This window comes from Netta rufina, assembly GCF_964035555.1.
Source record: "Netta rufina genome assembly, chromosome: 2".
NCBI lineage: Eukaryota > Metazoa > Chordata > Aves > Anseriformes > Anatidae > Netta > Netta rufina.
Window position 1 is genome coordinate 126,724,399 of NC_140124.1, and position 24,377 is coordinate 126,748,775.

The following is a 24,377-nucleotide window of genomic DNA, read 5'->3' on the forward strand; positions in this document are numbered from 1 at the left end:
ACAGTTATTCAATCAGTCTGCATATACCCTGTCTGCATGTGCCTTTGGGCAGGGAGTATGGTTAGTTTTCATTTCAGGAGGTGTAAATGGTGCCTGACTATTACAACAATTTTAAATTACAGGTGGTAGATATACCCTCAATGTTAAGAGGTTTAAACCAATCCAGAATAATGCAAATGGAGCAAATGGTCTCCCCCAAGTGGATTAAGACATCAGATTCAGGCAATCATATTTATTATGTGCATATACACAAAATTAGTGGATAGGTTAAAATCTCATTTATCAAAGTCACAACACTTTAATGTGGTCACAAACCATAGTGCCATAAACTAAACATAAAGGTCATAATCACAGAATGTAAAACAGAATGTAAATGGTTTATTCAGTGACTAATAAATTATCTGATTCAAAAAAAATATATAAAATAATAATATATCAGTTTCAATGAGACCCTTTTTTTTTTAAAAAAAAAAATTAGTACTTATTTAATTCATTCTAAAACCTGCATTATGATATAATGATAAGATCCTCAATCTGACAAGGAACAAATATGATCACGTACTTTCTAAAAAGTGTTATGAATACTCAGAATGAAAGACAGAAGATGATGTTTGAGGTATATTCTATAACAGGTTCAGCAGATGGCCAGTGTTGATGTACAGGGGCAGCTACTGCACTTCCCAGCAATTGATGGGAACCCCATAAATATCCTCAATCCCTTATATATATATTTAATTCAGTTTCTTGGATGTGATAATATGTAACCACAATCAGATACAAACATAAACTTTTTCTGCTGCTTTCTAATTAAATAACACTTGTACTGGTACAAAGAATAAATAACACAATAGGGTACATATTCTTTAATAAATGTTGGTAGTGAAATCGTGCCCCAATGGTATAGAGGCCTCCAGAGGACTCTTGGCCTCCAGAGGTCTAAGTAACTACAACAAAGAAGACAAATAAGATGTTAAATAATAATAAAAAAAAAAAAATTCAGATTTGTTTTGTAGACTTTATCAAGTTCTTTTAATTTTTCGTTTCCATTATCTTTCAAACTTTTTTTGGATGAACAGACTGTAATAACTCTCATTCTTCTGTACCAAAAATGACAGATGTTCACAGAATCATAGAATATCTTGAATTGGATGGGACTCACAAAGATTATCAAGTCCAACTCCTAGGTCTACAAAGAACCATCCTAAAATCAATATTTCTGAGACTGTTGTCCAAACACTTCTTGAACTCCATCAGGCTCGCTGCTGTGACTATGGTCCTAGGGAGCCTGTCCCAGTGCCTGACCATCCTCTGGGTGAAGAACCTTTTCCCAACACTCAGCCTGACCCTCCCCTGTCCCATATCCATGATGTTCCCTCAGGTCCTGTCGTTGCCCCTGGGAGGCAGAGCTCAGTGCTTGCCCCTCTGCTCCCCTCATGAGGAAGCCGCAGGTTACCAGGAGGCCTCCCCTCAGTCTCCTCTGCTCTGAGATGAACAAACCAAGGGACCTCAGCTGCTCCTCATACGTCTTGCCCCTAGACCCCTCACCATTTTCATTGCCTTCCTTTGGACACTCTCTGATAGTTTTATGTTCTCCTTAAAGTGCATCAACCAAAACTGCACACAGTGCTTGAGCTGAGGCCTCACCAGCAGAGTGGGACAATCCCTTCCCTTGACCAGCCAGCAATATTAAGGACTCCTGGTGCATAAACCCTTAAAAACCTTTGTGTATTCAGCTGTGTGGTGGCATTTTACCTCGGGCAGCTTTGCTAGGAAAAAGTTCAGCTCCTGATACTCTGGTGGAGACGTGCACCTCAACATTAAAAAAAACAATCATAAAGAGCAAACAATACGAAATATAATGATATTGTGTATCATTTAAATTTATATTTATATCTATAGCATCTTGCAACACAGGTTACATTCAAACTTTTAAGGGAAATTAAAACTGAGAAAGAAAGAGTACAGTACGAAGCAGTGTGTTACTTGCACAGCATTGTTTCTCTTGGGCCCATGAATTTTGGAAGCATTTATAGAGAGTCTGAAGCCAGCTGGATTCTGATGAATTTTAACCTCAGCCTCTCAACTGCTGAAAATGAAAATACAGAAAACTTTTGCAAGCTGGTACAGCAGCCCTGTGAAGATTAGAAGGGGATCAATCCCACTGTTAGCAAAATGCAACAGGTTATACTACATAAATGAAACATTGTCCCTAGTAGCTTGAAAAAAAAATATATATATATATATAAAAAAATCAGGATATAAGACTTTGATAAATACAGTGCAAAAATGCACCTCTGATGCCTAGTCTTGCTGGGAACAGAAATGAGTGGTTACAAGCTTTGGAGTTCTACTTCATAAAGAGAAGCCTCATGCAGCTGGTCTGAGTCCACAGCAGAATTTGTGGCCCGAAACCTCTTGCCACAGTCACACGATCCGGAGCTCGTGCGAGCATCCAGCTTTTCCTCCATGCCTTGCTTCAGCAGGAGCGAGGAGGCTCAGCATCCTCTCGCCAGCCGCCGACGAATGGAGGCGGCAGGGGCCGGGGAGGGAGGGGGCCCTCCCGACCTTTTCTGGGCGACAGCTTTGGCGGGACGGAGGCCAGTTCCTGGCGAGAGGCAGAGCTCCCGGCCGCCCAGGTGAGGCCGGCTGCGGGTGCAGGAGCCGGGGCCGGGCGCGGAGCCCGGGGCGCAGAGCGCGGCCCGCCCCGCGGGGTGCCGGGGAGGGGTGACCGCCGCGCGTCACCGCCGCCCGCGATAAATGCCCGGCGGGCCGGGAGCCGGGAGGAAGCGGCGCGGAGCTCCTGGGGGAGGCCGGCGGAGGGGGAGCAGAGGCGTGAGAGCGCTCGGCGGTACCGAGCAGTCCCCAGCCGTGCCCAGAGCGGTCTCCCCAGCTGGCCCCCCGGCCCCTACGTGGGCCCGGCGAGGAGGTGGGCGGCGGAGCGAGGAGGCGGCCGCCGCCGGAGGGGTAAGGGCGGTGGTGGCGGGGGGCGTCCGGGGGCTCCCGCAGCGCCTACCATGGGGGCGCGGGGCCGGGGCGGCGGCGGGGAAGGAGAGCCCCGCGCTGCCCCCTCGTCTCTTTTTTGTTTTCTGCCCAGCGGAATTCTCGCTTTTAAAAATCCTTTTATTATTATTATTATTTTTTTTTTCACCCTGCGTGAGGAAGGCACCGTGGCTTTCCGACCCGAATCGCGCGGTCACGTAACAGGCGGCGCTGGCATATCGCGTTCTTGGTTGTAGTGCTGCTTTTTTTTTTTTTTTTTTTCTTTTCAAAATGTTGTCCGCGCTTTTTCTTTGTTCGGTGAATAGAATAACCCCAGCGCCCCCCACATTTCCTTGGCAGAGTTGAATGACTCCAGTTATATTGGGTACTGCAAAATCATAAAATGAAAGCCGTAATCACAGTCATATTTTGAAATGCACCAAGAGGGGATATTTTATATCAACTTAATTGTGTTTTCATTTCGCATTTTGGCATGGAATGCAAGCCTTTTAGCATTTTTGTTTATAAATTCCAATACTGCATGGCTGCTTATCTACTGTCTAATCTTCATTGAAGTCTGGCTTCTTTTAAGTAGATAGGAAAAGCATGCTTTTTTTGTATGCAGACATTGAAATGTGCATGCCAGTGTGGTATACAAAAGCTCTTGAACAAACTGAAGTCCATATACGTGAAGATAAGTTATCTAAGCAAACAGCAGTGTGTACTGATGACTGTAAATGACATGTGGAGTTCTGGTTTCTTCCTTTAAAACAACAGTGGCAAGCTCTGTACAAGCTACAGTTTGACTTTTGTTGCTTAATAAATTCATACAGGCCCGTGCTTCAACCTCCAAATTACATTACTCTCTCTTCTGCATTTGCAGCCAACAGACCTGGAAGAAAGACTTTGTCTTGGAGCTAACTCCTGAGCATTCTGAGATCATTCATCATGAAGTATGTAGTACAGGAATGGCTCAGAGTAACTACCTTACTATTCATAGCTCAAGCAATTTCTTCAATGGTTCTTCCCAATGCCACGCTCTTAGAGGAACTTTTGGAAAAGTACATGGATGAAGATGGTGAGTGGTGGATCGCCAAGCAGAGAGGGAAAAGGGCTATCACAGACAGTGATATGCAAAGTATCTTGGATCTTCATAATAAATTACGGGGTCAGGTGTATCCACCAGCTTCCAATATGGAATATATGGTAAGAAAAAAATGATAGTGACATGCAGAAAGAAATGTTCATAGAATAGTTACTGTCATTTTATAAAGCAACAAACTTTCAGTCTTAGCTTGCTTCATTGCTCCTATAAAGTGCTTGCTCCTTTTTTTGTCTTTTTGTTTATTGTACAGGGGTGCACTGTAAGAAAAATGGCTGTTTGTGGATCCTGTCATATTCTACTGATATCAGTGGGTTTAAACTATCCTAGCTCTCCTGAATTTAACTATCAATTCTTCAGCATAAGGGACTAATTTCTAAAATTGCTTTATTCAAAATAATTGATGATGAGGTTGCCATCTGAGAAAAGTACTGAACTATGAAGCTTCTAAATAACATGGATTCTCTCCCATGCTTCTAGGTTGGATGGAATTTCTGAGCAAAAAGAGGCTCCTGTAAACAATAAAATCCTCTATTTGAGTTGGCATGTGGTACTAGACTGGAGTCCCATATGTTCCTATATTTAGTAGATTAATAATGTAATACAGAATTTCTATTTTTTTTTCCATGTTTTGTTTTGTTACTTGTAGACTTAAATCTCCCACGTTTTTGAACTTTGATTTTATGCTATGGTTTAAGACTAACTATATCTCTCCTTGCTAATTAGATCAAAACAGGTCATTAGAGCTTTTAAGAAGTCCAAAGTTGTGACAAGAATAGGTGTCTTTTCTTGTTTCTGCAGGAAAAACTCAAATCTTCGTGTGTCCACAGCATGTATTTGTTTCTCTCTCCATGCATAAGAAAAATAGCATGACTATAGGCAAGGTTTTTAACACCAAGGTTTCCTAGAACTTGTAATTATAAGATCATGACAGGGGATCATATTAACACACTTCAAGATTTAAATGTCTTTCCCAGCTTGAAGCAATGTCTCTCTCAACTTGGAGATATGAGAATGTATATGTCCTGGAGAAAACATGCTTGCTTAAATCATCAATAAAGGTAGTTTAACTGGATTTTACCTATATGAATATTATTATATTAGGCTAGAAGTTAGTACATATTATCTCCAAACAAAGGAAGGATAATATCTTAAAATCTGTTAACACTTTCAGTTACAATTGACTACACATCCTTAAACTTTATTTTTTTGTTGCGACTTTCAGACCTTTCTATAATGTGGGTTATATTTTTGTTCCCAAAAACACAGGTTGATTTGTTTCTGATTAACTTACAAAAAAGCTCTTCAGCCTCTTTGTAAAATGAGAATAGAAGACTGTTCTGTTTTCCCATGTTAAAATATTTCCTGAGATTATAAAAAAGGGTAGTTCTAATTTATTTTTATTTTTTAGTTAATCATCTTTTCCCATTCCTAATGCCATTGTATATTTGACTGTGATATATATGTCTTAAAAAGAAGAATGTGGATGTGCTCATTTTATTTATTTATTAGTGGCTGTATTCTTGAAAGATTCCTTCTGCACTGCACAAAGTTTGTCCTAAATTTTGTGTTAGGGCTGTATCTGGAGCAAGCTTTTTCTTTCCATGCTCCCCAATGACTCCTGACCCAGAGTAAAAGGAAAGAGAAAATATTACCTGACTTTAATGTAGAGATATTCTTGTGGAGAAAGGGTGGAGGAATGGGGAAGCAGCAGAAGAACAGGGCAGCCACTTTCGAGAATTGGAGTCAATTGTAGCACAATTTCTGAGACAATCTTTGATTATGATAGGCAGGACTTTAGGATTTGTGAAGACAAAAGGTCTGTGACTGGCTGGCCAAAGGGATGGAGATGTGTTCAGGGGCTAAGAACACACTGCTCAAGCTATGAGAAGAACCTGGAAGCAGGCTGAGAGTCTCCTCAAAATGTTGAGTCAGTAGTATGGATAGTTTGATGAACTGTTGTAGCTGGGGAAGAACTGGGACTGTTGGGACAGTGAAAAATTGGGAGTAGGAGTTTGTGGAGGGATTTTTAGAGCACAGAAATTTGGTAAGAGGCCACTTGTAAAGATTAAGGCTGGGAGGGAGTGGGAATGGGGGTTATTCCTGGAGGAAGCCAGCATTGTGAGGCATGAGGATGGCTGAAGACACTCAAGCTCTGCTGCTTGAACAGAATGGTTGTTTGCACATCTACTTTATGATACAGTTTGTGATTGCATGGTCGTCTACCTTCTTTTGTAAATTAGATGTAATAAAGGAATCAGGGCTGTTTTATTGTTTAATAACTCAAAATTTCAAGTACAAAATTATAAACGGTGTGAAGTCAAAGACTAAATAACAAAGAAGCAGCAATAAGTGATAGTTCACTGAGGAAGCTTGATCTGTTTTTGTGCATTCAATTAAAAATTACCTGGAAGAGCTCATGTCTGGTCGTTATCATAGTACATGTATTCAAGAAATAAGCTACAAAGTCCATTTGGTCATTTCAGAACTTCTGATTCTAGCATTGAAGCTGTACAATTATTAGTGCTATTTTTGTCCATAACTGAATGTAGATAAATGCATGTCGTGACACTTAATAGAAACTTTATTTTTTATAGACATATGCTAATGGATGTACAAAGGCCACCCTTCTAGATAGAAATAAACACTCTTACATGTGATTTTACAAGGTTCTATGCCCTCTAAGTCAGTTTCATGGATGACAGAAAGACCAAACAAGCAAGTGTTAATGGAATTAAAACTGTATTTAGCTTCATTTTTTTTTTTTAATAAAGGATGGACATTATTTGGTATCTTTATTTTTTATTATATTAAAAAAAAAAAAAGGTTTAAGTATACCTGTATGACTTTATATTTTTTTTTTCAGTTTTATTAGGATACGTCAGATCTTATCAAATCAACTTCCAGTGTCCCAGAATAAGGAAAAAAAAATCCCTCTAAATCCCTATGTTTATTAAGCTAGATAAGTACAGTTGAAACACTTTCATCTACTTTTGGGGTGCTTTATAGTATAGAAATCCTGGCCAAAAAAAATAATCCTAGTATGGGCACAGCCCCATCATTATAAGCAGCCCTTTGTACTCATACAGCCTCTCCTTGTAAACAGAGCTAGCACTGCTTGTAGAAATTTTAGCAGTTTTATGAATCCAAGGAGGTGATCAAGGATCAAGGTTCACATGCTACGCCTGAATCTTCTCTCTCTACAAGTCTCCCATATAATTTAAAATCTTCCAGTGTGCTTGGAGCTGTGAGATGGTGGGAGCTGTGTGCTCTCCTTGTACTGTTTGTTTGTTGCAACTAAGCTAACCTAACAAGCAGTTCTGGCTGAAAATGCCTCAGTCCCACTCCTTCCACTGGTAAGGTATCTGAGTTGATTATGAGATTGATTCAACTATGTGAAGAATCAGAAGACTTTTTTTTTTTTTTTTTTCCCTCTTTTGTGGTGTTAATTTTCTGCCAATGTGAGTTATGGGACTTGCACCCTATATGGCTGAATCAGATGAGTACAAGTACTGATAAAAGAAGAGGGTGGGAGTATACAGTGCTAAGGATTGAGAATGTTGAAGAGCCACACTTTTGAGTAGAACCTACTGGTCATATGCTTTGCTTGCAAAATCTGGCCATACCTTTGAGAGAACTGCAGGGCTAACACCACATTTTGGTTTAAGTTGTGTAGAGGAGAAAAACTTTTTACACCCTATATTTTCCAACATACTTCTGCACAATATATTCAGTAAGTAGATGATACAGAGTAGAGACTGAAAAGTATAAACCATAACATGATACTCTACGTCATATAGCACACTACAGTTTTGATTTAGCTTCAGTGATAGATATATGAGATACAAAATAGTATCTCTCCGATGATACTGGCATGCCTGCCCAAGGACTTTTGTAGTCCTTGGGCATGCCAGTGGCTTCCATTATAGTTGAGGACAGTCTGCAGCGTATTAGATCTTGATTCTGTTAAAGAAAATGTTGAATTACTGATTTTTCTGTACAGCTGTAAACCGTACAGAAACTTGAAAAAGGAAAAGGGCATGAGATTATCGTAATTCAGAGACCTAAAGTTACTAACTGCAGTAGATTTCACAGTGGATGTGCGTAATGAACAGAACATTCTCATGGTTGTCTGGCTGAACTTACCGGATGAAAAGTTCATTTTCCCAAGTATCATGGCTCTGGTGGTGAGCAGTAACAGATTCCTAGGGTAAAAGGATAAGAATAGAGCATGCAAGCAGGAAAACTTATGCTTCAAAAGCTTTCGATTTCCGGCAAACAGCAGCTTAGGGACTTTTCTAAATCTGCACTTTTTGTTTCCAGTAGTCCCAAAAGGGATTTTCTTCTATGAATCTAAATGCTTTTGAGTCCATTTGTATTCTTTGTGTCTCTGATATCAAATTGCAGAGCTTCATAAATTATGCAATATAATACATGAATAAGTATTTTTTTCCTTTAAACCTGTCTTTTTATTTGATACTTTTTTTTTTTTTCCTTTGTTGTGAGAAATAATGCAAAATTAGTAGCCTTTTAGCATATTCACAGTGGTCATATCTCTTACATCTACTTTTCTTGAAAACCATCCCATCTGAAAAATCTATTTCATTTTGTTTTGCTTCTCTATCTGCTATGGTTCCACTATTTTATTTTGTACACAACATAAATTGTTAGTAACTAAGGCGTACTGTGGATTGAAATAGTTGTATGTTTTTCTTTTTGTTCTTTATTTGCTTATTAATTGTGAATATTCTTCTGCTTGGCTAAGCTAAAGGTATCACTTTCATAGTGCTATTCGTGATGGTTCCAAGATCTTTTCAATATGCTATTCCAAATACGTTATTTACTATGTTATATCACATACATGTTATCACATGTATGTACAGATGGCTCTCCTGTCCTCATGGTTTCACATGCATTGACATTGAGTGTTATCTACTATTTGTCTTCCTATCACTTAGTATTAATGATTCTAATCACTACTACTTTAAATCACTTAGTGATCATCTCCATCTTTTACTTTCCAATCTCCCTCTTTTTTAAACTACCATAAGTATTTAATACCATCTTGCACTTCCATGTCTTGGGCTGTAATGGAAAATGTATGTGGCAGAGGAATAACGATACATCTTTCAGGAATTTTACAAAGTGATCGCTTATTCTTCAATTTGTTTTCTGTCTTTTTATTACATTCTTCATCTCATTATAGCTTTTTTTTTTTTTTTAAAGAACTTAGTGAGGAACTTCATAAAAAGGCTTAACTATACTTAGCCTGTTTTTACTTCCTGTTGACACCTTCAAAGAAGTCCAATAGATTTGAAAGGAATTCACATTATCCATATATTTATTTTCTTTATAACTTGTCCTATCAAGTCATCCCAGTAGAAGCCAGTTTCTGGTCTGCAGTTTCTCAGGATCCATTGGAAGCCTTTTAAAATATGAACACCCATATAATGGCTTTTGTTAGTGTGGTACTGAGACCATTTTAAAAAAAGAGGTTGTATGCCACACAGTAATTGAGCGGTTTCATAATCAAGTTCTTCCAAATTCTTGAATGATATTGCCAGTCCTGGCGACTTGATAATGTTAATGTTATAAATTTCATTTTAACATTATCTTCTGTTAGATCATTCTTTCCTAGAACTCTTCCTTCAATGCTGTTTTTGAATTGTCAACGTTACAACTTAAATGGGAAAAAAAATTCTTGAGGTTATGATCATCAGCTTGTTATGAGAATGTATGGCAGGTCCATGCTGTACTGATGTTTATCCTGCTCTGTGCAGTTAACAAGTGCTCCTTTGTAAAGAAAGGAGTACGGAACATTGTTCTACATGGTGTGCACAAGGATTAACAGCACTTCAAAGGGAGCAGAGAGGGATGATATTTCCCTTGTGATGTTCCAGGGCACACGAGTAAAATTATACCATGCTTTTAATATTTCCCATCCCAGGCCATTGACCCAGCATGGCCTTCACTTCAGTCTCTTGGATAAGTCTGGAAAAAAAGTTTGTACTAGCACTGAGAACTGAAACAAACTGCTGATGACTCATTAGTCTGACCAGAGCAATGTGCTATTGATACTCTTCTGCTCTGAGGCTGATCTGGTGTCCCTGGCAATTTCTGTAGTGTGCTTGGTCTGTCTGCTACTTCCTGGCCTCCCCTGGCAAAGACCTGAACTTTAAGGCAAAAATGGGAAATGTCATGATTTGTTGTACGCTTGCCAATAATTTTGGAGTATATAAAGCAGTACATTTTTTCTGTGGTTAAAATCCTTCCTTGGTAAATTGATTTTAGACAGTGTTCTGCACTCTCCTGCCATCAGTCCCACCCTTACATAAATATCATAGAAGAGAGTGTTACCAAATTAGGAAATCAGTATCGTTTGTCCTTTCAAACTGTGTCGACATGGAAGGCCTTATTCTACCTTAATCAGTTAGACTAGGTTTTATTTCATTGTTAATAAATTATTACTGATTTGTGAAGTGTTAATACAACTTGAAATACTTACTTTAGACACTGTCATTATATAATTTCCTGACCACTTGGTCTTTCTAACTATACTTCTGTAAGTAGTATTTGTATATCATGGTCTAAATTTACAAAACCTTTTTATTTTATTTTATTTTATTTTATTTTATTTTATTTTATTTTATTTTATTTTATTTTATTTTATTTTATTTTATTTTATTTTATTTTATTTTATTTTATTTTATTTTATTTTATTTTATTTTATTTTATTTTATTTTATTTTATTTTATTTTATTTTATTTTATTTTATTCTGGAAATTTCAGTGGTGAGATTATGCCTTTAATAAATTTAAACATATTCATGAAAACTACATTTTTTTCCATGGTTATGGTCAACACTTTAAAAATAGTCATCATTGGTTGGATAAAGTAAGTTGTTTGTTCCTTTTATTTTCATCAGCTGTACTCTGCAAACTAGGACCCACCAAGAGGAAAATTTATAAAAGCACTTTTGGTTAATGAATTTATAACACATTCTATTTTAAACCATTCTTTTGGTGTTCAGTCCTTAATTTCATATAAATATACATATTTTCCCAAACAAATGAAAAAGTTGAATAGCTCATGCAAAATCCTCATTTCATGCATATGCCTTTGCTGTACTGAAAAATGTTTAGGTTTCCAGATTGGTAGGCAGTATATTTCAACCTGGCACTTCTTGGCACCTAGCCACACTTTTAATTTTGTAATTACTGTAATTGAAGAACATCAAGCAAGGAAATTTTTCCTTATTTCATTATTTTTTAGTCGTCTTTTAACAAGGTCCTGCCAATACATGCTAGAGATGTCATTGATCATAGGAACACGCTGGCCCATCGAATTCTTGTGTGGGTATTAGATAAATATCATTCATACCATAGTGGCTGATTTCAATCCCTGTTTCAATAGGGATTGAAATTTCAGCTATTTTATGCTGCATTTAAATCATAATCTGCATAAGTCTGGATTTAGCAGTTTCTCTGCATATATCTATCAGCTCTCAGCTGACATTTCCTGTCTATAACATACTTAGCTACAGGACTGAAATTTTCTCTGGAGTCAGTCTTGGTGCTTCAGTGCATGGAGAATTGAAATAGTATTAGGAAACCTAGAGGCCTTGTAATGAACATACAGATTTTGATGAATTTTTATGTGCTTAATGATAGTACCCTGTTAAAATTCCTGGGCATTTCTGATGAAGCCCTTACATGTCTTTGTCTAGTTTGTCTTGTCCATTTTGCCAAAAACCCTGCAGGGATGCTTGGTTAAAAACAATTCATATTCCTCTTGAGCAGAAAACCTTGGTTTGTGGAATCCTGTAAGTGGCCAGAGAACACTTCGGGTGCCAAAAACAGAGCAGCCCTTTTCAGTGTGAACCTGTCTTCTTTCCCTCTGGTTTTCCACTTTCCTCTTCCACTTCAAAGGCTGGTGGAAGTGCTTCAGCCTCTTTGCCTATGCTCAGAGTCTACTAACACTGCATCAAAGAGCACAGTGACGTTGACTTACCGTTTTATTCTCTCTGGCAATTTTAGCAAAAGATTGTGCAATGTGAAGAGGCCAAGAAAGCAAGTTGGTAAGTCCATGCTATAAATTTTATTGATGTAATGCCAACAACAACTAAGCAACTCCAAGTGAAGAAACTGAAAGTGGAAAGTACCAGAAAGGCTTACTGTCTCAAAGTTTATAGGAACCTTCCCATAATAAAAATAATTAGCAACACAGAATAGATACTGTTCATCCTTTATTTTACTGTTAGAGAACTTATTCACCTCCTTTATCAAAAAAGATTATTAAATATTAATCAGTAGTAACAGAATCAGAGCTTAAATATAAAATCTAGACTGAATACAGAAAGAATCAATGAGATTATGAAAGTAACTCCATGTAGCCCTGCCATCTTCATGACCGCTGTCTGGGCATCTGCTTTAACTTAAGATTGTTTAATTGGGAAAAAAAAAGAAGATAAGAAGATATTATTCCTTACATTATGTTATTGAAAAGCTAGACATGAATTTAGCACATTATCTATTAGAAATAGTTGTCAACCTTAGATTTGACATGAACTAGAGTGACTTTAATAGAAAAGCATGACTCATTAAGACTATCTTCTGTCTGGACAACTTTTACTTTATTATGATGGCTTTTTTATGACGGAAGATAGCATTAGATCCGGAATTTTGGCTGGGTTTCAAGAAAGAATGATGCCTAATACATATTGCAGTATAGGTGAATTCCATGTTGGCTTTCTGAATGGTTAGGTACTTTTCTATAAGACATTTTTTAACTCCCTTCTGTTAGATTTTATTTAAACATTTCTAACGGTAGGGCCAAGTCATATATGATCACTGTGTGATCTCTGACAGTAAGTTCCATTCACTTCTGCTCTACTAATGTCAAATCATGGTGGTCACCTTTTAAAAGCCAACATTAATTGTGACATATTTGACATACTGTGGCTAATTTTTGTTCAAAGTCCAGGAAATTCTGTAGCATCACTAAAACTGCTGCATGAAAGCAATCAGTTACAGCTAGTTTATGGTGGTAATGAGTACTAGGATTTGAGGTAAGGAGCTGTGCTGTGGTCAATTTATAATTAGCTATACATATTTATGAATACTACTTGTAATGAATATGTGTAATTCATATGTTGACAATGGACAAAATGCAGAAGTCAAGATCAGTTTGCACATTGCTATTGCTTCTTTTCCATTCATGTCAGAATATAGAAGTGAATAGATGATTTTTAGTCATCTTCTAATAGAAAGTCTTTATGTACTGCATTTAAAAAGTAGCCAAGTAAATGCAGTGTGTCAGAACACCCTGGAAACCTGAATATTCCAGCAAGTTTTTTTTTAACGCACTTAAGAGTACACACAGAATTAAATGTGATTAGTCATGTCTGCTCATTCCTATTCCTGGTTTTTACTTTTTGAACACAAAAAGCTCAAACACATGAAACTGTAGTAGAGATACTTCTAAATATTAGTGTAATTTATTCAGCATTCAGGAACAATATTTTGGGCCTCATACTGCTTTCCTGTTTCCAGGCAAAAGCCGCAGTTTTCCTGCTTTTTACTCTTTTCCAAAAGAGTAGCTGAAACCTCAAGGTCTATTCAGGGATCTCTGCCCAGTTTAAAGCTCTATAAACTCTAGTCAACCACATGGTAGAATGTCAGGTTCTTACCATTTTATTTGTAGATACTCTATCTTCCTATGACAGAAAATGGATGCCTTTCTTTCTAGTGGGAAGTTTAATTTACTTATCCCTTTCCTTGTGTTTAGGGGAACTTGCTAGAATGGTTGTTTTTGTATTTTCAAGGAGAATTGTCAATACTCTTGAGCTTTTGTGCTCACTCTGTGTACTGTAAGCTAACATGGAGTTTGGTATTTTCAAACTCAAATGACTGAAGGTGAGCATCTCAGTTGTGTGCTAGTAAGTGACTTTTCAGATGTGTTGAAAAGTCATTAGTTTCTACAGACTTCCCTCAGAAGCCTAAGTATGGATGAAAATGCCTCACCTAAGCTTAACTGAAAGTGAAGCTAAAGAACTGCCAATGCCTGCCAAGAAGAGATCATATCAAATCAAATATCAAGTGTTTTTTTTGACCCAGTAATTAATGAGCGTAGTGTACTGGGGGAAGTAGTAGGTGTCATATTTTTGACTCTAGAATGGTTTTAGCACCCTCCACCTGGTATTTTAATGAGTTGAAAGTGACAGAAGCTCACAGTTAAACTGGCAGAGGATCAAAAGCTTTAAGCCTATCCTCTTTCTGTTAAGCACGTAGGTTATGACTTGGACGAGCAATAATACATTAATCAGGGCATGCGTTGGAATTGGTGTAGAGAGCACAATCAAACTGTAAGAACTTGATAAGCAATGGTAATGGCCTAGAATTAACATGATAAAGTGCAGTAAATTTAACTGCAAGATATAGAGTAAGTAGGAAATTGAACAGGTGGAATACAAAGAGTAATATGTAGAGGTAACACTACAGTAAAAAGATGCATGAGTTGCTCTTAGTTATAAAATATTATGAAGCAAGAACTTGTGAAAGAAGGTGACTTCTTTGCGTGAAACTGGTGAGACCTTGTCTGAGGTGTGGTGCCCACTTTTGGTCATTTTTTTTAGGAATAGTCTAGTCACTCCAGAGTGAAAGAAAGAGATTAATGGGACTGATTATAAACTCATGTGTGATTCATGATAAGGACTGAGGGAGTGAAATAGCTGAATTTGTTTAATCTGGGAACTAAATAAAGGTTGATACAGGAAAGTGATTTTTTTTTTTTTTTTAAATCATCTAGCATTGCAAGGAAGGAGGTTTACATTGCATACCAAGAAAATTGTCTTTACTCTCACAGTCATAAAACTCCAGAAGAAGAATAAAATAAAAATTATTCTGAAACTACCATTATTACTTCTAATAATAATAATAAAAGTGGATAATATGCATATATTATACTCTGGCTCAGTGGAAGAGCAGTTAACATCAGTCTCTTGAAGTAATTTTCAGATGTAGCTTTTTGTTATTCTGTGCTGGTACCATGCAGCTGATTTCTAGTTCTTAACTGTATTTCTGGTTTGTTTGCTCATGGTATTTCTTAATCAATATTTCATCTTTCTTTTTTTTTTTTTTTTTTTTTAAATTTTTTTTCTTTCCCTTCTCACTAGTCTTAAAGAATACAGTGCATTCTATCTTCTATCAAAAAATAAATAAATACCCATACTGTACTGTGGTATTTACTTTAGTACTCTCTCCCTATATTTAGAGTGTATATAGCAATGAGGTATTTATACTATGCCATGGTAAATGTTTACTTTCAGTGGTGCCCACTGTACTTACTTTTCCATCTTTACTAAGCTTAAATTTTAGCTCTTTTTTTCTTTCCATACAGTCCCATTCTATATGATTTCCCCCTCCCGTTTTCCTATATCCATGAATATCTCTCCAATTAAAATGTTACTTTTTATTATTTTTATTAGTTTATATTATATGTATATATGTTATTATTATTAATATTAGTTTTTATTGTCTGGTGTAGATGTCTGCATCTGAGATGGTCTCCTTTGTCAAGGGTACTAGTCAAGGGAAATGAGAATTTCCAACACACAACTCATCTCAATTAAAGGTGTGTAGCTAAAGCTATCTGCCTCTGTAGATGCTTACTTGTTTATGTAACTGCAAAGGTAACTTAGGTAATTAGCTCCGATGTAGGTATCAGCTTTGAGGCCGTTTAAATTCAAGAGAGGTTAATCCCAGCCGATGTGATTAGTTTGGCTGTTGATAAATTGTACTTTAAGCTGTGATATCCTTCCTCACTGAAACAGCTTTTCCACAAGCAGAGCATTGGTTTCAGTTTACATGCTACGTGGACACCGTGTTGACACAGGTTGAATAACACAATTTGTAGTCCAATCTGTAAAGTTAATCCGTCAGTTGTGGTTTATTTTAAGGTGATATGTTGTAAACCAGGAGAATTCAGAAAATCTGTATTTGCATGCAACATGCCTGCTGCAAAGCCTTTAACTTTCTGGGGAAGGAGAGTCAGCAGCTGGAGTCACTAACTGCTGTCATCATTTAGTTTAATCTACCACCCTGGTTTTACCCTCAGTTAGCCTAGCATAAGTTTTGTGAAGCTCTGGTAGTGCTATTGATACTGTAGGTTTTAACAAGATGCTGACAAAAGCAAGGCTTGTGTTAGTGGGTGTTGTGGTACAATATGAGCAGGAATGCAGAGCAAGAGAATTGGTGCTGAGTACCATTCATGTTCTCTGCATTTCAGGGGTCATTTTGAGATAGGTCTTAACTGTTTGTGTGGACTGAACTCCCATTAACAACTGCAAAGCATTAGATGTGCTCTTGGAACATAACTCCTGGCATTTTGTCTAGAAGGAAACCAATTTGTACTTTAGAAGTGCTTTGTGATATACAGTAAGTGTAAATGTCATGTACAATAATAGTTTTGCATCAAATCTCTTTCCTGATCTAGATTAAAATGCTGCTGTAGAAAAACCCTAAGTCAGACTGAGCTCTGTCATGGTGTATGTGATGGTATGGCAGTCTAAAAAAACAGTGTAATTTCCTGACTTAATGGAAGGGAATATTTTAGGTAGCAAATCTATGTGAATGCTAAGAGATGCAGCAGAAATTGTATAAATAATCACGATGCTCAGATGATACATAAGTTGTCTTCCAAAGCTGAAACAGGAAGACAGTAAAATAAACAAGCCAACTGAGATCGTGGGACCGAAGTGTGTAGAGCTAAGTGTTTTTTCCTCTTACTTGAAAAGTTGACTCTTGCCAATGCCTCTGCTGTCCATACTAGCTCACATATGTTTGCAATAGCAGTTTTAATGTATGACTACACTGATTTGGATAGCAGAAGCATCTGAGCAATAGACCATGCCATCTTGTCAGTGGTAGACTATTCGGAATAGATAATGAAATCAAGTCTAGAGTACCACTGAACTTTCAGCTCAGGGTTTTTGTATGTGAATGAATTATACTGTGAGAGGACTATGCTTCACAGGAGTGATACCTGAAAAGTTAATATAGACCTTCTCTGTCACACAGGAGGATACAAGAGTAAAAGGGAGGTGGTTATGCTGGTAACTTTCTGCAGAGAAACATGTTCTTTTGGGTGACTAAAAGCTATTTTCCAGCATTTGAAATCTCCTGAGTGTGTGTATCTAATTAGAAGAAAAAAATTTATTGTAAGGAGATGAATTACTTGTGAACTTAATCATGTCGGTATGACTAGGGGGTTTTAGAAAGAGTAAATTTGGCAAGGTTAAAAGCTAAAAGATAGTATTTTGATTAAGTTTCAAACAAGCACTTGCTTGAATAGCAGCAAACTCTACTATGCCTGTTTTGTTGTTGTTATTTTTCTCATATACTTCTGAATTTTGCACTTTCTTCTATCAACAACTGAAGCACACTGAATACATCTAACATTATGATCAGCATCACTGTCCAACCACTCAGAACACTGCCAAATACTTCAGTTTATTCAGTGAAACGCAGACATGCTGTTATGAACAACCTAAACTTAATCAATCTACTATGCCACCAAAAAAAAAAAAAGATAAAAATAGCATGATTTGTTTCTGTAGAGGAAGTGCTAGATTCATGGATGTGTTCATCACTTGGAACTAGATCAATAGGCAGTAATTTTTTGTCCAAAATGGGAGGAAGAATGAGGAAGGAACATCATCCTTTGCCTTCATAAGAAATGGCATGTCCGATGTTAGTTGTAACTGCAGTCCTCAGGAATACGTGTACTGAGTATTCCAGCATAACAGTACACAAGACCCTTTGGCTGTTAACTCTATGTTCACAGAGCAAATGTAGATTTGTGGTAGTACCATCATCTCAAGATGAATTTAAATAGTATTTCTTTAATGATATAGTTCATACTAAAATAGATGTGGGCAAAAATGGAAGAAAAAATTCAAAGAGATGAAACATCAGATACAGCCTGTAATATAAGATTAATATTTATCTAGTTTAGGTTGTAAACTTGTGAGGTTGTGAACTTGCAAAACTGATACATGACTTGTAAAAGACATGTACGTGACTTGCTAAAATTGATGAAGTCTAAGTCTGCAGGACTGTAACATGTTAATTTGTTAGATTCAGATAGTTTTCTGTGAAAGTTCTAATTAAGAACGATTCAATGCTTACATATACTACAACAATGGGGTAAGATAATGGGATCTAGTTTTCACAGACTGAATTTTCATGTGTCAAAAAATGATCACTTATTATATCCTGGAGTTCTGGTGCACAATACTTATGTATGCAGAATGCTAGAAAGCACTGGAAAAAAAAACCACAAACGTGCCATCTTGAAAATTGTAATTTTCAAAATTTTTATCCTGAGAAAAATGTAGTTTATGGGCCAGAATACTGTATTTGTTGTGATAACCCTAGATTCAAAAACATCATAAAAGGAGCTATGTCACTGATGAGACTGTACCACAAAATGGCACAGCATAAGCTGTTGTCTTGGACTTTAATATGTATTGTTTTACATCTTGTCCTCGTAAGTATAAGGCAGATAAATGCAACATATATTTCTAAAGTTAGATGTTCCTCCTGAGAGTCATCACGCAGCACTTGCAGGGCAAGCAGGCGATCAGGCCCAGTCAGCATGGGTTTATGAAAGGCAGATCCTGCTTGACGAACCTGATCTCCTTCTATGACAAAGTGACGCGCTGGGTGGACGAGGGAAAGGCTGTGGATGTGGTCTACTTTGACTTCAGCAAGGCTTTTGACACCGTCTCCCACAGCATTCTCCTCAAGAAACTGGCTGCTCTTGGCTTGGACTGGCACACGCTTCGTTGGGTTAGAAACTGGCTGGATAGCCAGGCCCAAAGAGTCGTGGTGAATGGAGCCAAGTCCAGTTGGAGGCCAGTCACTAGTGGCATCCCGCAGGGCTTGGTGCTGGGGCCGGTTCTCTTTAATATCTTCATTGATGATCTGGACGAGGGCATTGAGTGCACCCTCAGTAAGTTCGCAGATGACACCAAGCTATGCGCGTGTGTCGATCTGCTTGAGGGTAGGAAAGCTCTGCAGGAGGATCTGGATAGGCTGCACCGATGGGCTGAGGTCAACTGTATGCAGTTCAATAAGGCCAAGTGCCGGGTCCTGCACCTGGGGTGCAATAACCCCAAGCAGAGCTACAGGCTGGGAGAGGAATGGTTGGAGAGCTGCCAGGCAGAGAAGGACCTGGGAGTGATGGTGGATAGTCGGCTGAATATGAGCCAGCAGTGTGCTCAGGTGGCCAAGAAGGCCAACGGCATCCTGGCTTGTATCAGAAACAGTGTGGCCAGCAGGGCTAGGGAGGTGATCGTCCCCCTGTACTCAGCTCTGGTGAGGCCGCACCTCGAGTACTGTGTTCAGTTTTGGGCCCCTCGCTACAAGAAGGACATCGAGGTGCTTGAGCGGGTGCAGAGAAGGGCGACGAAGCTGGTGAGGGGCCTGGAGAACAAGTCCTACAAGGAGCGGCTGAGGGAGCTGGGCTTATTCAGCCTGGAGAAGAGGAGGCTCAGGGGCGACCTTACCGCTTTCTATAGGTACCTCAAGGGAGGCTGTAGCGAGGTGGGGGTTGGTCTGTTCTCCCACGTGCCTGGTGACAGGATGAGGGGGAATGGGCTTAAGTTGCGCCAGGGGAGTTTTAGGTTAGATGTTAGGAAGAACTTCTTCACTGAAAGGGTTGTGAGGCATTGGAACAGGCTGCCCAGGGAAGTGGTGGAGTCACCATCCCTGGAAGTCTTCAAAAGACATTTAGATGTAGAGCTTAGGGATATGGTTTAGTGGGGACTGCTAGCGTTGGATCAGAGTTTGGACTCGATGATCTTGAGGTCTCTTCCAACCTAGAAATTCTGTGATTCTGTGATGTAAACGTGATTTATACAAGAGGAAAGGAAAAAGGTACATAACTTGGTAGTTAAAGCCTCTTTGACATACTGAGTACTGATGGACGAGCAAAAAAACCTCTTTAGTTTCTCCTCATCTCTGCAGTAGTACTGTATGTTCCCATTGCTAAGGTACTATCTTTTGGTCTTTATAATTAGCATTGCTGAGTGTTCTTGTGGAATTAAAAAATACAAGAAACATTTGGAAAGTAAAGGGACATTTTTCCATTTAAGACACGTTAGCAACACATTTGTTGCTACTCCCGCAGAGTTCTGTAAAACAAAAGAAAGAACTTCAGGTAGGTTTGTGTTGATGAAGTGTTCACTGTCCACCTATTAATGTGGAAAGCTGCCCCCTCTGATGATCCCTTATCCAAAGGGTAGACTACATGTAGTCTTTCCACAACATGAAAAATATTTTTTCTTCATAAACAGGTTGAATTACATTGCATGCATTATCAAAAGAATTGCCTGTCAATATGCTTGGCAGACCTGGGAATAAGCTGCCTACTAGTTACACTTCCATCTTCATGTGCTCCTGTCAATACCCAGTACTTACCAAAGAAATTTGATAGTGCAAACTCATTGAAACTTGGTCATGTTAGAGCATGAATGAGGGAACTAGTGGATTCACATCTGGTGGATTCACTCCTACATTTCAAAAAGACCCTTTTTAAAAAGACCCCATGATCACACTTTTAATGGAAAGAAACAACTTCCTGTTTTTTGTTGTTATTGTTTGTTTGTTTGTTTTTAAGAATTTTTGCTTGAAGGCTTTATCCATCCTTCACTAAGCAAAAGAATTCAACCTATAGCTATGCAGAGATTTCTTTTAAAATTTTTCTGTACTAATTGATTCAAAGTTGTTGTATAAGTATATTTTGACAAATCTGTAAAATATCAGCTGACAATGTGGAGTATTCTGGAAGAATTTTTTGATATAATTTTAAAGGATCAGATCTATGCCAGATAAGAAAATATTTCAGTATCCAGATTTTAATATCACTGACATTGTGGTTAAAACATTTTTCAATGCCTACTTCTGTTACGATGTAGTTTGCCTGTGCTGCCATTGCCATTCATATGTTTTTACTCTGTTCTTACTCCGGCTTTTTTAATGCCAAGCATCTTTTTATGTAAAGATTCACTGATCAGTTATATATCAGTTGTTTGAAGTACTTGCTTGGAATGGACCTTTTCAGGTGCTTTTAGAAACCTTTCTTCAAACACTTTATTTCCTGTTTTTTATTATTATTATTATTATTTTTCTAAACTGTTTTAAGGAGGAATGGAACACCAGGAGAATAAAAGCCATTTTAATTACATGAACCATAAAAACATGTATATACCTTTTTACATCTGAATACACTGTGGTTTTGAAACTTACTCCAGCCCAACCAATAATGATGCTTAATTAATTAAGATGAAAAAGAAATAAAGCTATACAGTTACCACATGGTAACCTACATGTATGTGGTATCCATACTGCAGACGGTGTTTTATCAGACTGTGATAAATCACAGTCTCCATACTGCAGACTGTGATTTAGCATTGAGTTAGCTGAACTAGCTTTGAAATAACCGGCTCTGTTAACAATATTAATTATTGCATATTTAAACATATTTGAACTCAAACATAGTCTTGATTAAGAAGAAGCAATGTTAATTGTACGGTGGGTGTCATTTATTCATGACCTCCTTCTACCCAAACAAACAAACAAACAGAAAAACAATTCCTGGACCTAATTAACATTGGCTGGCAGGACAATGGACAGTGTTTTCTGACAATAAACCATGCTAGCTATATGTGCACTATATCCATGCCAGGTAGTTTTTTTCTGTCTTTATAAATAAGGGATTTAGGTGCTAAAGGCTGAGAAACAAATGAATAAGTCCTTTCTTCTCTGGCACACAGAGAATTTCCTGAACAGCTGACTGTTCTGAAGTGACTTTGTTGTGTGGTACACACAGAGAGAAAAATAAGATGTATTGTTTGTTGTGAAACTATAATATAGATGTAGGCTTTTTGACATTTGATTCATTTCAGATCTCACAATATTTTGAAGTTGGGATTATCTGTTGATTGGTCAGCCTAGTATGTATTTGGGTATGCAGTATAATTGGGTGAATTCAATCCTAATGTAACACCAACTATTTACTGTCAGATTTCTGGTGATTTTGTCATAAGAATTCTTATCAACACTTATGAAAATTTTAGTAGTTGAAATTATTGTGTATGAAATGTATGTGGTCAAATGTTGTACTATATTCTGATAAAAAAGATACGTGTCTTTTTATGTTTGTATTTAAATTTTGATATATGAGACAGTTCCCATGAGATAGTATTACAGTCATTTTACAAAGGGTGCTGAAATATGAATTGTGCATGTTTTAAAACCTTTTCTTTTTCCAGTGTTGTAAAACAGTGCCAAAGCCCTGTTTCTTCATAAAAAGACCAACTAACATAAAAATGTGTATACAAATATGAAGTTACAACATTGTTGTAAACAATATTAACAATGTTAAAATAGTGCCTCTAATTAGGCCAAATAATGCCTTTCTTGGTACATTTTTATCACACACAGAATCACAGAATCACAGAATTTCTAGGTTGGAAGAGACCTCAAGACCATCGAGTCCAACCTCTGACCTAACGCTAGCAGTCCCCACTAAACCATATCCGTAAGCTCTACATCTAAACGTCTTTTGAAGACTTCCAGGGATGGTGACTCCACCACTTTCCTGGGCAGCCTGTTCCAATGCCTCACAACCCTTTCAGTGAAGAAGTTCTTCCTAGCATCTAACCTAAAACCTAGCTGCGCTTTTTTCAAGCAGTATGTTTCCTTACATTTATTTTAGTTTCTTAACCTGACTATTGGTATCAGTGAATCAGATACCTGGAAACTTTGCAACTACAAAGATTTTAAATGCCAATTTGCGGTATGGCTACTTTGCTTAACAAGAACCACTTGAGTAAACTCCAGGTTAATACATTAAACATACGAAGTATGGTTTAATTTTTGTTTTCAAGATGAGTGTATTTTAGTATGTTTTTGAAAGAGAAAAACTTGTATCTGTCTTTCAGCTACAAACCTATTCTTCCATATACCTCTAAAGAACAGAAAAGGTAAACATTTGTGATAAACAATAACATAGTATTTTTCTTTAACTAAACATGCCTCTTGCTAACATGAATGCCTTCTTTTTTCTTTATTTTTTAACCAACTGAGCCAGAAAAACAGTGACTGATAACGTTACTCTAGTTTTTATATTTTGTTTGAACTGTGTATTATTTCAATGAAAGCTGATTACAGAAAAGGGAGAGAAAATCATTTTCATTTCAAATAAACTTGGTTTAGAGGAAATAAAGCCTTAAAATTGTGTTGGATAATACGCTTTTGGCTAAGGAAAGTGCTTGTTACTAAAAAGAAATCTCACAAGACAGAAAACGCACTTGATTTAGCTTGGAAAGTTGAACACTAAGCCTTTCTGTTTCCTATTTGTCTTTTATTCATTGCAGCATGCCTGCACATGCTTTCTGAAGGGAAAACTGTGAAGGGATTAAAGTGTTTTTTGTTTTTTTTTTTTCTTTTTTTTTTTTCCTCTTGGTGGAAACATTTCTATTTCTTATGTAACAAAAATAGGGCATACAATCCTAAAGTATTGCTTTTTTTCTTTAGTTTTGTGCTCCAGAAACAGATACGTTGAAAATGAACAATCTTCTTTTTTTTTTTTATTATTTTTTTTTAGTTTTTATTTTTAATTTGTTTGTCTTGTTCTGTTTTTAAAGCATATTAAGTAGCCATTAAGTATTTTTAAGAAGGTGTCCCTTTCTTTTATTTCAAATTTCAGACATGGGATGTAGAATTGGAGAGATCTGCAGAGTCATGGGCTGAAACCTGCCTATGGGAGCACGGGCCTGCAAGCCTTCTTCCGTCAATTGGACAGAATCTGGGGGCACACTGGGGAAGGTAGTTTAAGACACTGTTTAATAGTATATTATCTTTTTTTTTTTTGGAAATCTAGCAAAATGTGCTTGTTACTCTAAGGAAGAATGATACTTTACAGCTGTTCACTGATCTAATAGCTGTTCACTGATCTGCTGGCTTTCATAGGTACAGGCCTCCAACGTTTCATGTCCAAGCGTGGTATGACGAAGTGAGAGATTTCACGTATCCACATCCTCATGAATGCAACCCATATTGTCCTTACAAATGCTCTGGTCCTGTTTGTACACATTACACACAGGTATGTAGGTGGGTTTTGGTTTTGTCAGCTATGGAAAAAAGTACAGTCAAGACCTCCAGTTAGGTGACTGTATGATACAGGAAAACAGGAAAGGGGCTTGTTTTTATGAGACTCCATAGTTAAAAGC

The 24,377-nt window shown here is 37.5% G+C and overlaps 1 protein-coding gene across 1 annotated transcript in view; it reads left to right on the forward strand.

Annotated features, from left to right (window-relative positions):
• Positions 1–3,927: 3,927 nt before the first annotated feature.
• Positions 3,928–24,377, forward strand: part of CRISPLD1 (cysteine rich secretory protein LCCL domain containing 1) — a gene marked incomplete at both ends in the record, with an annotated part of 37,603 nt that continues 17,153 nt past the window's right edge. Inside the window, 3 exons of the mRNA XM_084282965.1 lie at positions 3,928–4,185; positions 23,855–23,973; positions 24,118–24,250. Of these exons, the coding sequence (XP_084139091.1) occupies positions 3,928–4,185; positions 23,855–23,973; positions 24,118–24,250 (510 nt within the window). The remainder of the gene's footprint in view (positions 4,186–23,854; positions 23,974–24,117; positions 24,251–24,377) is intronic.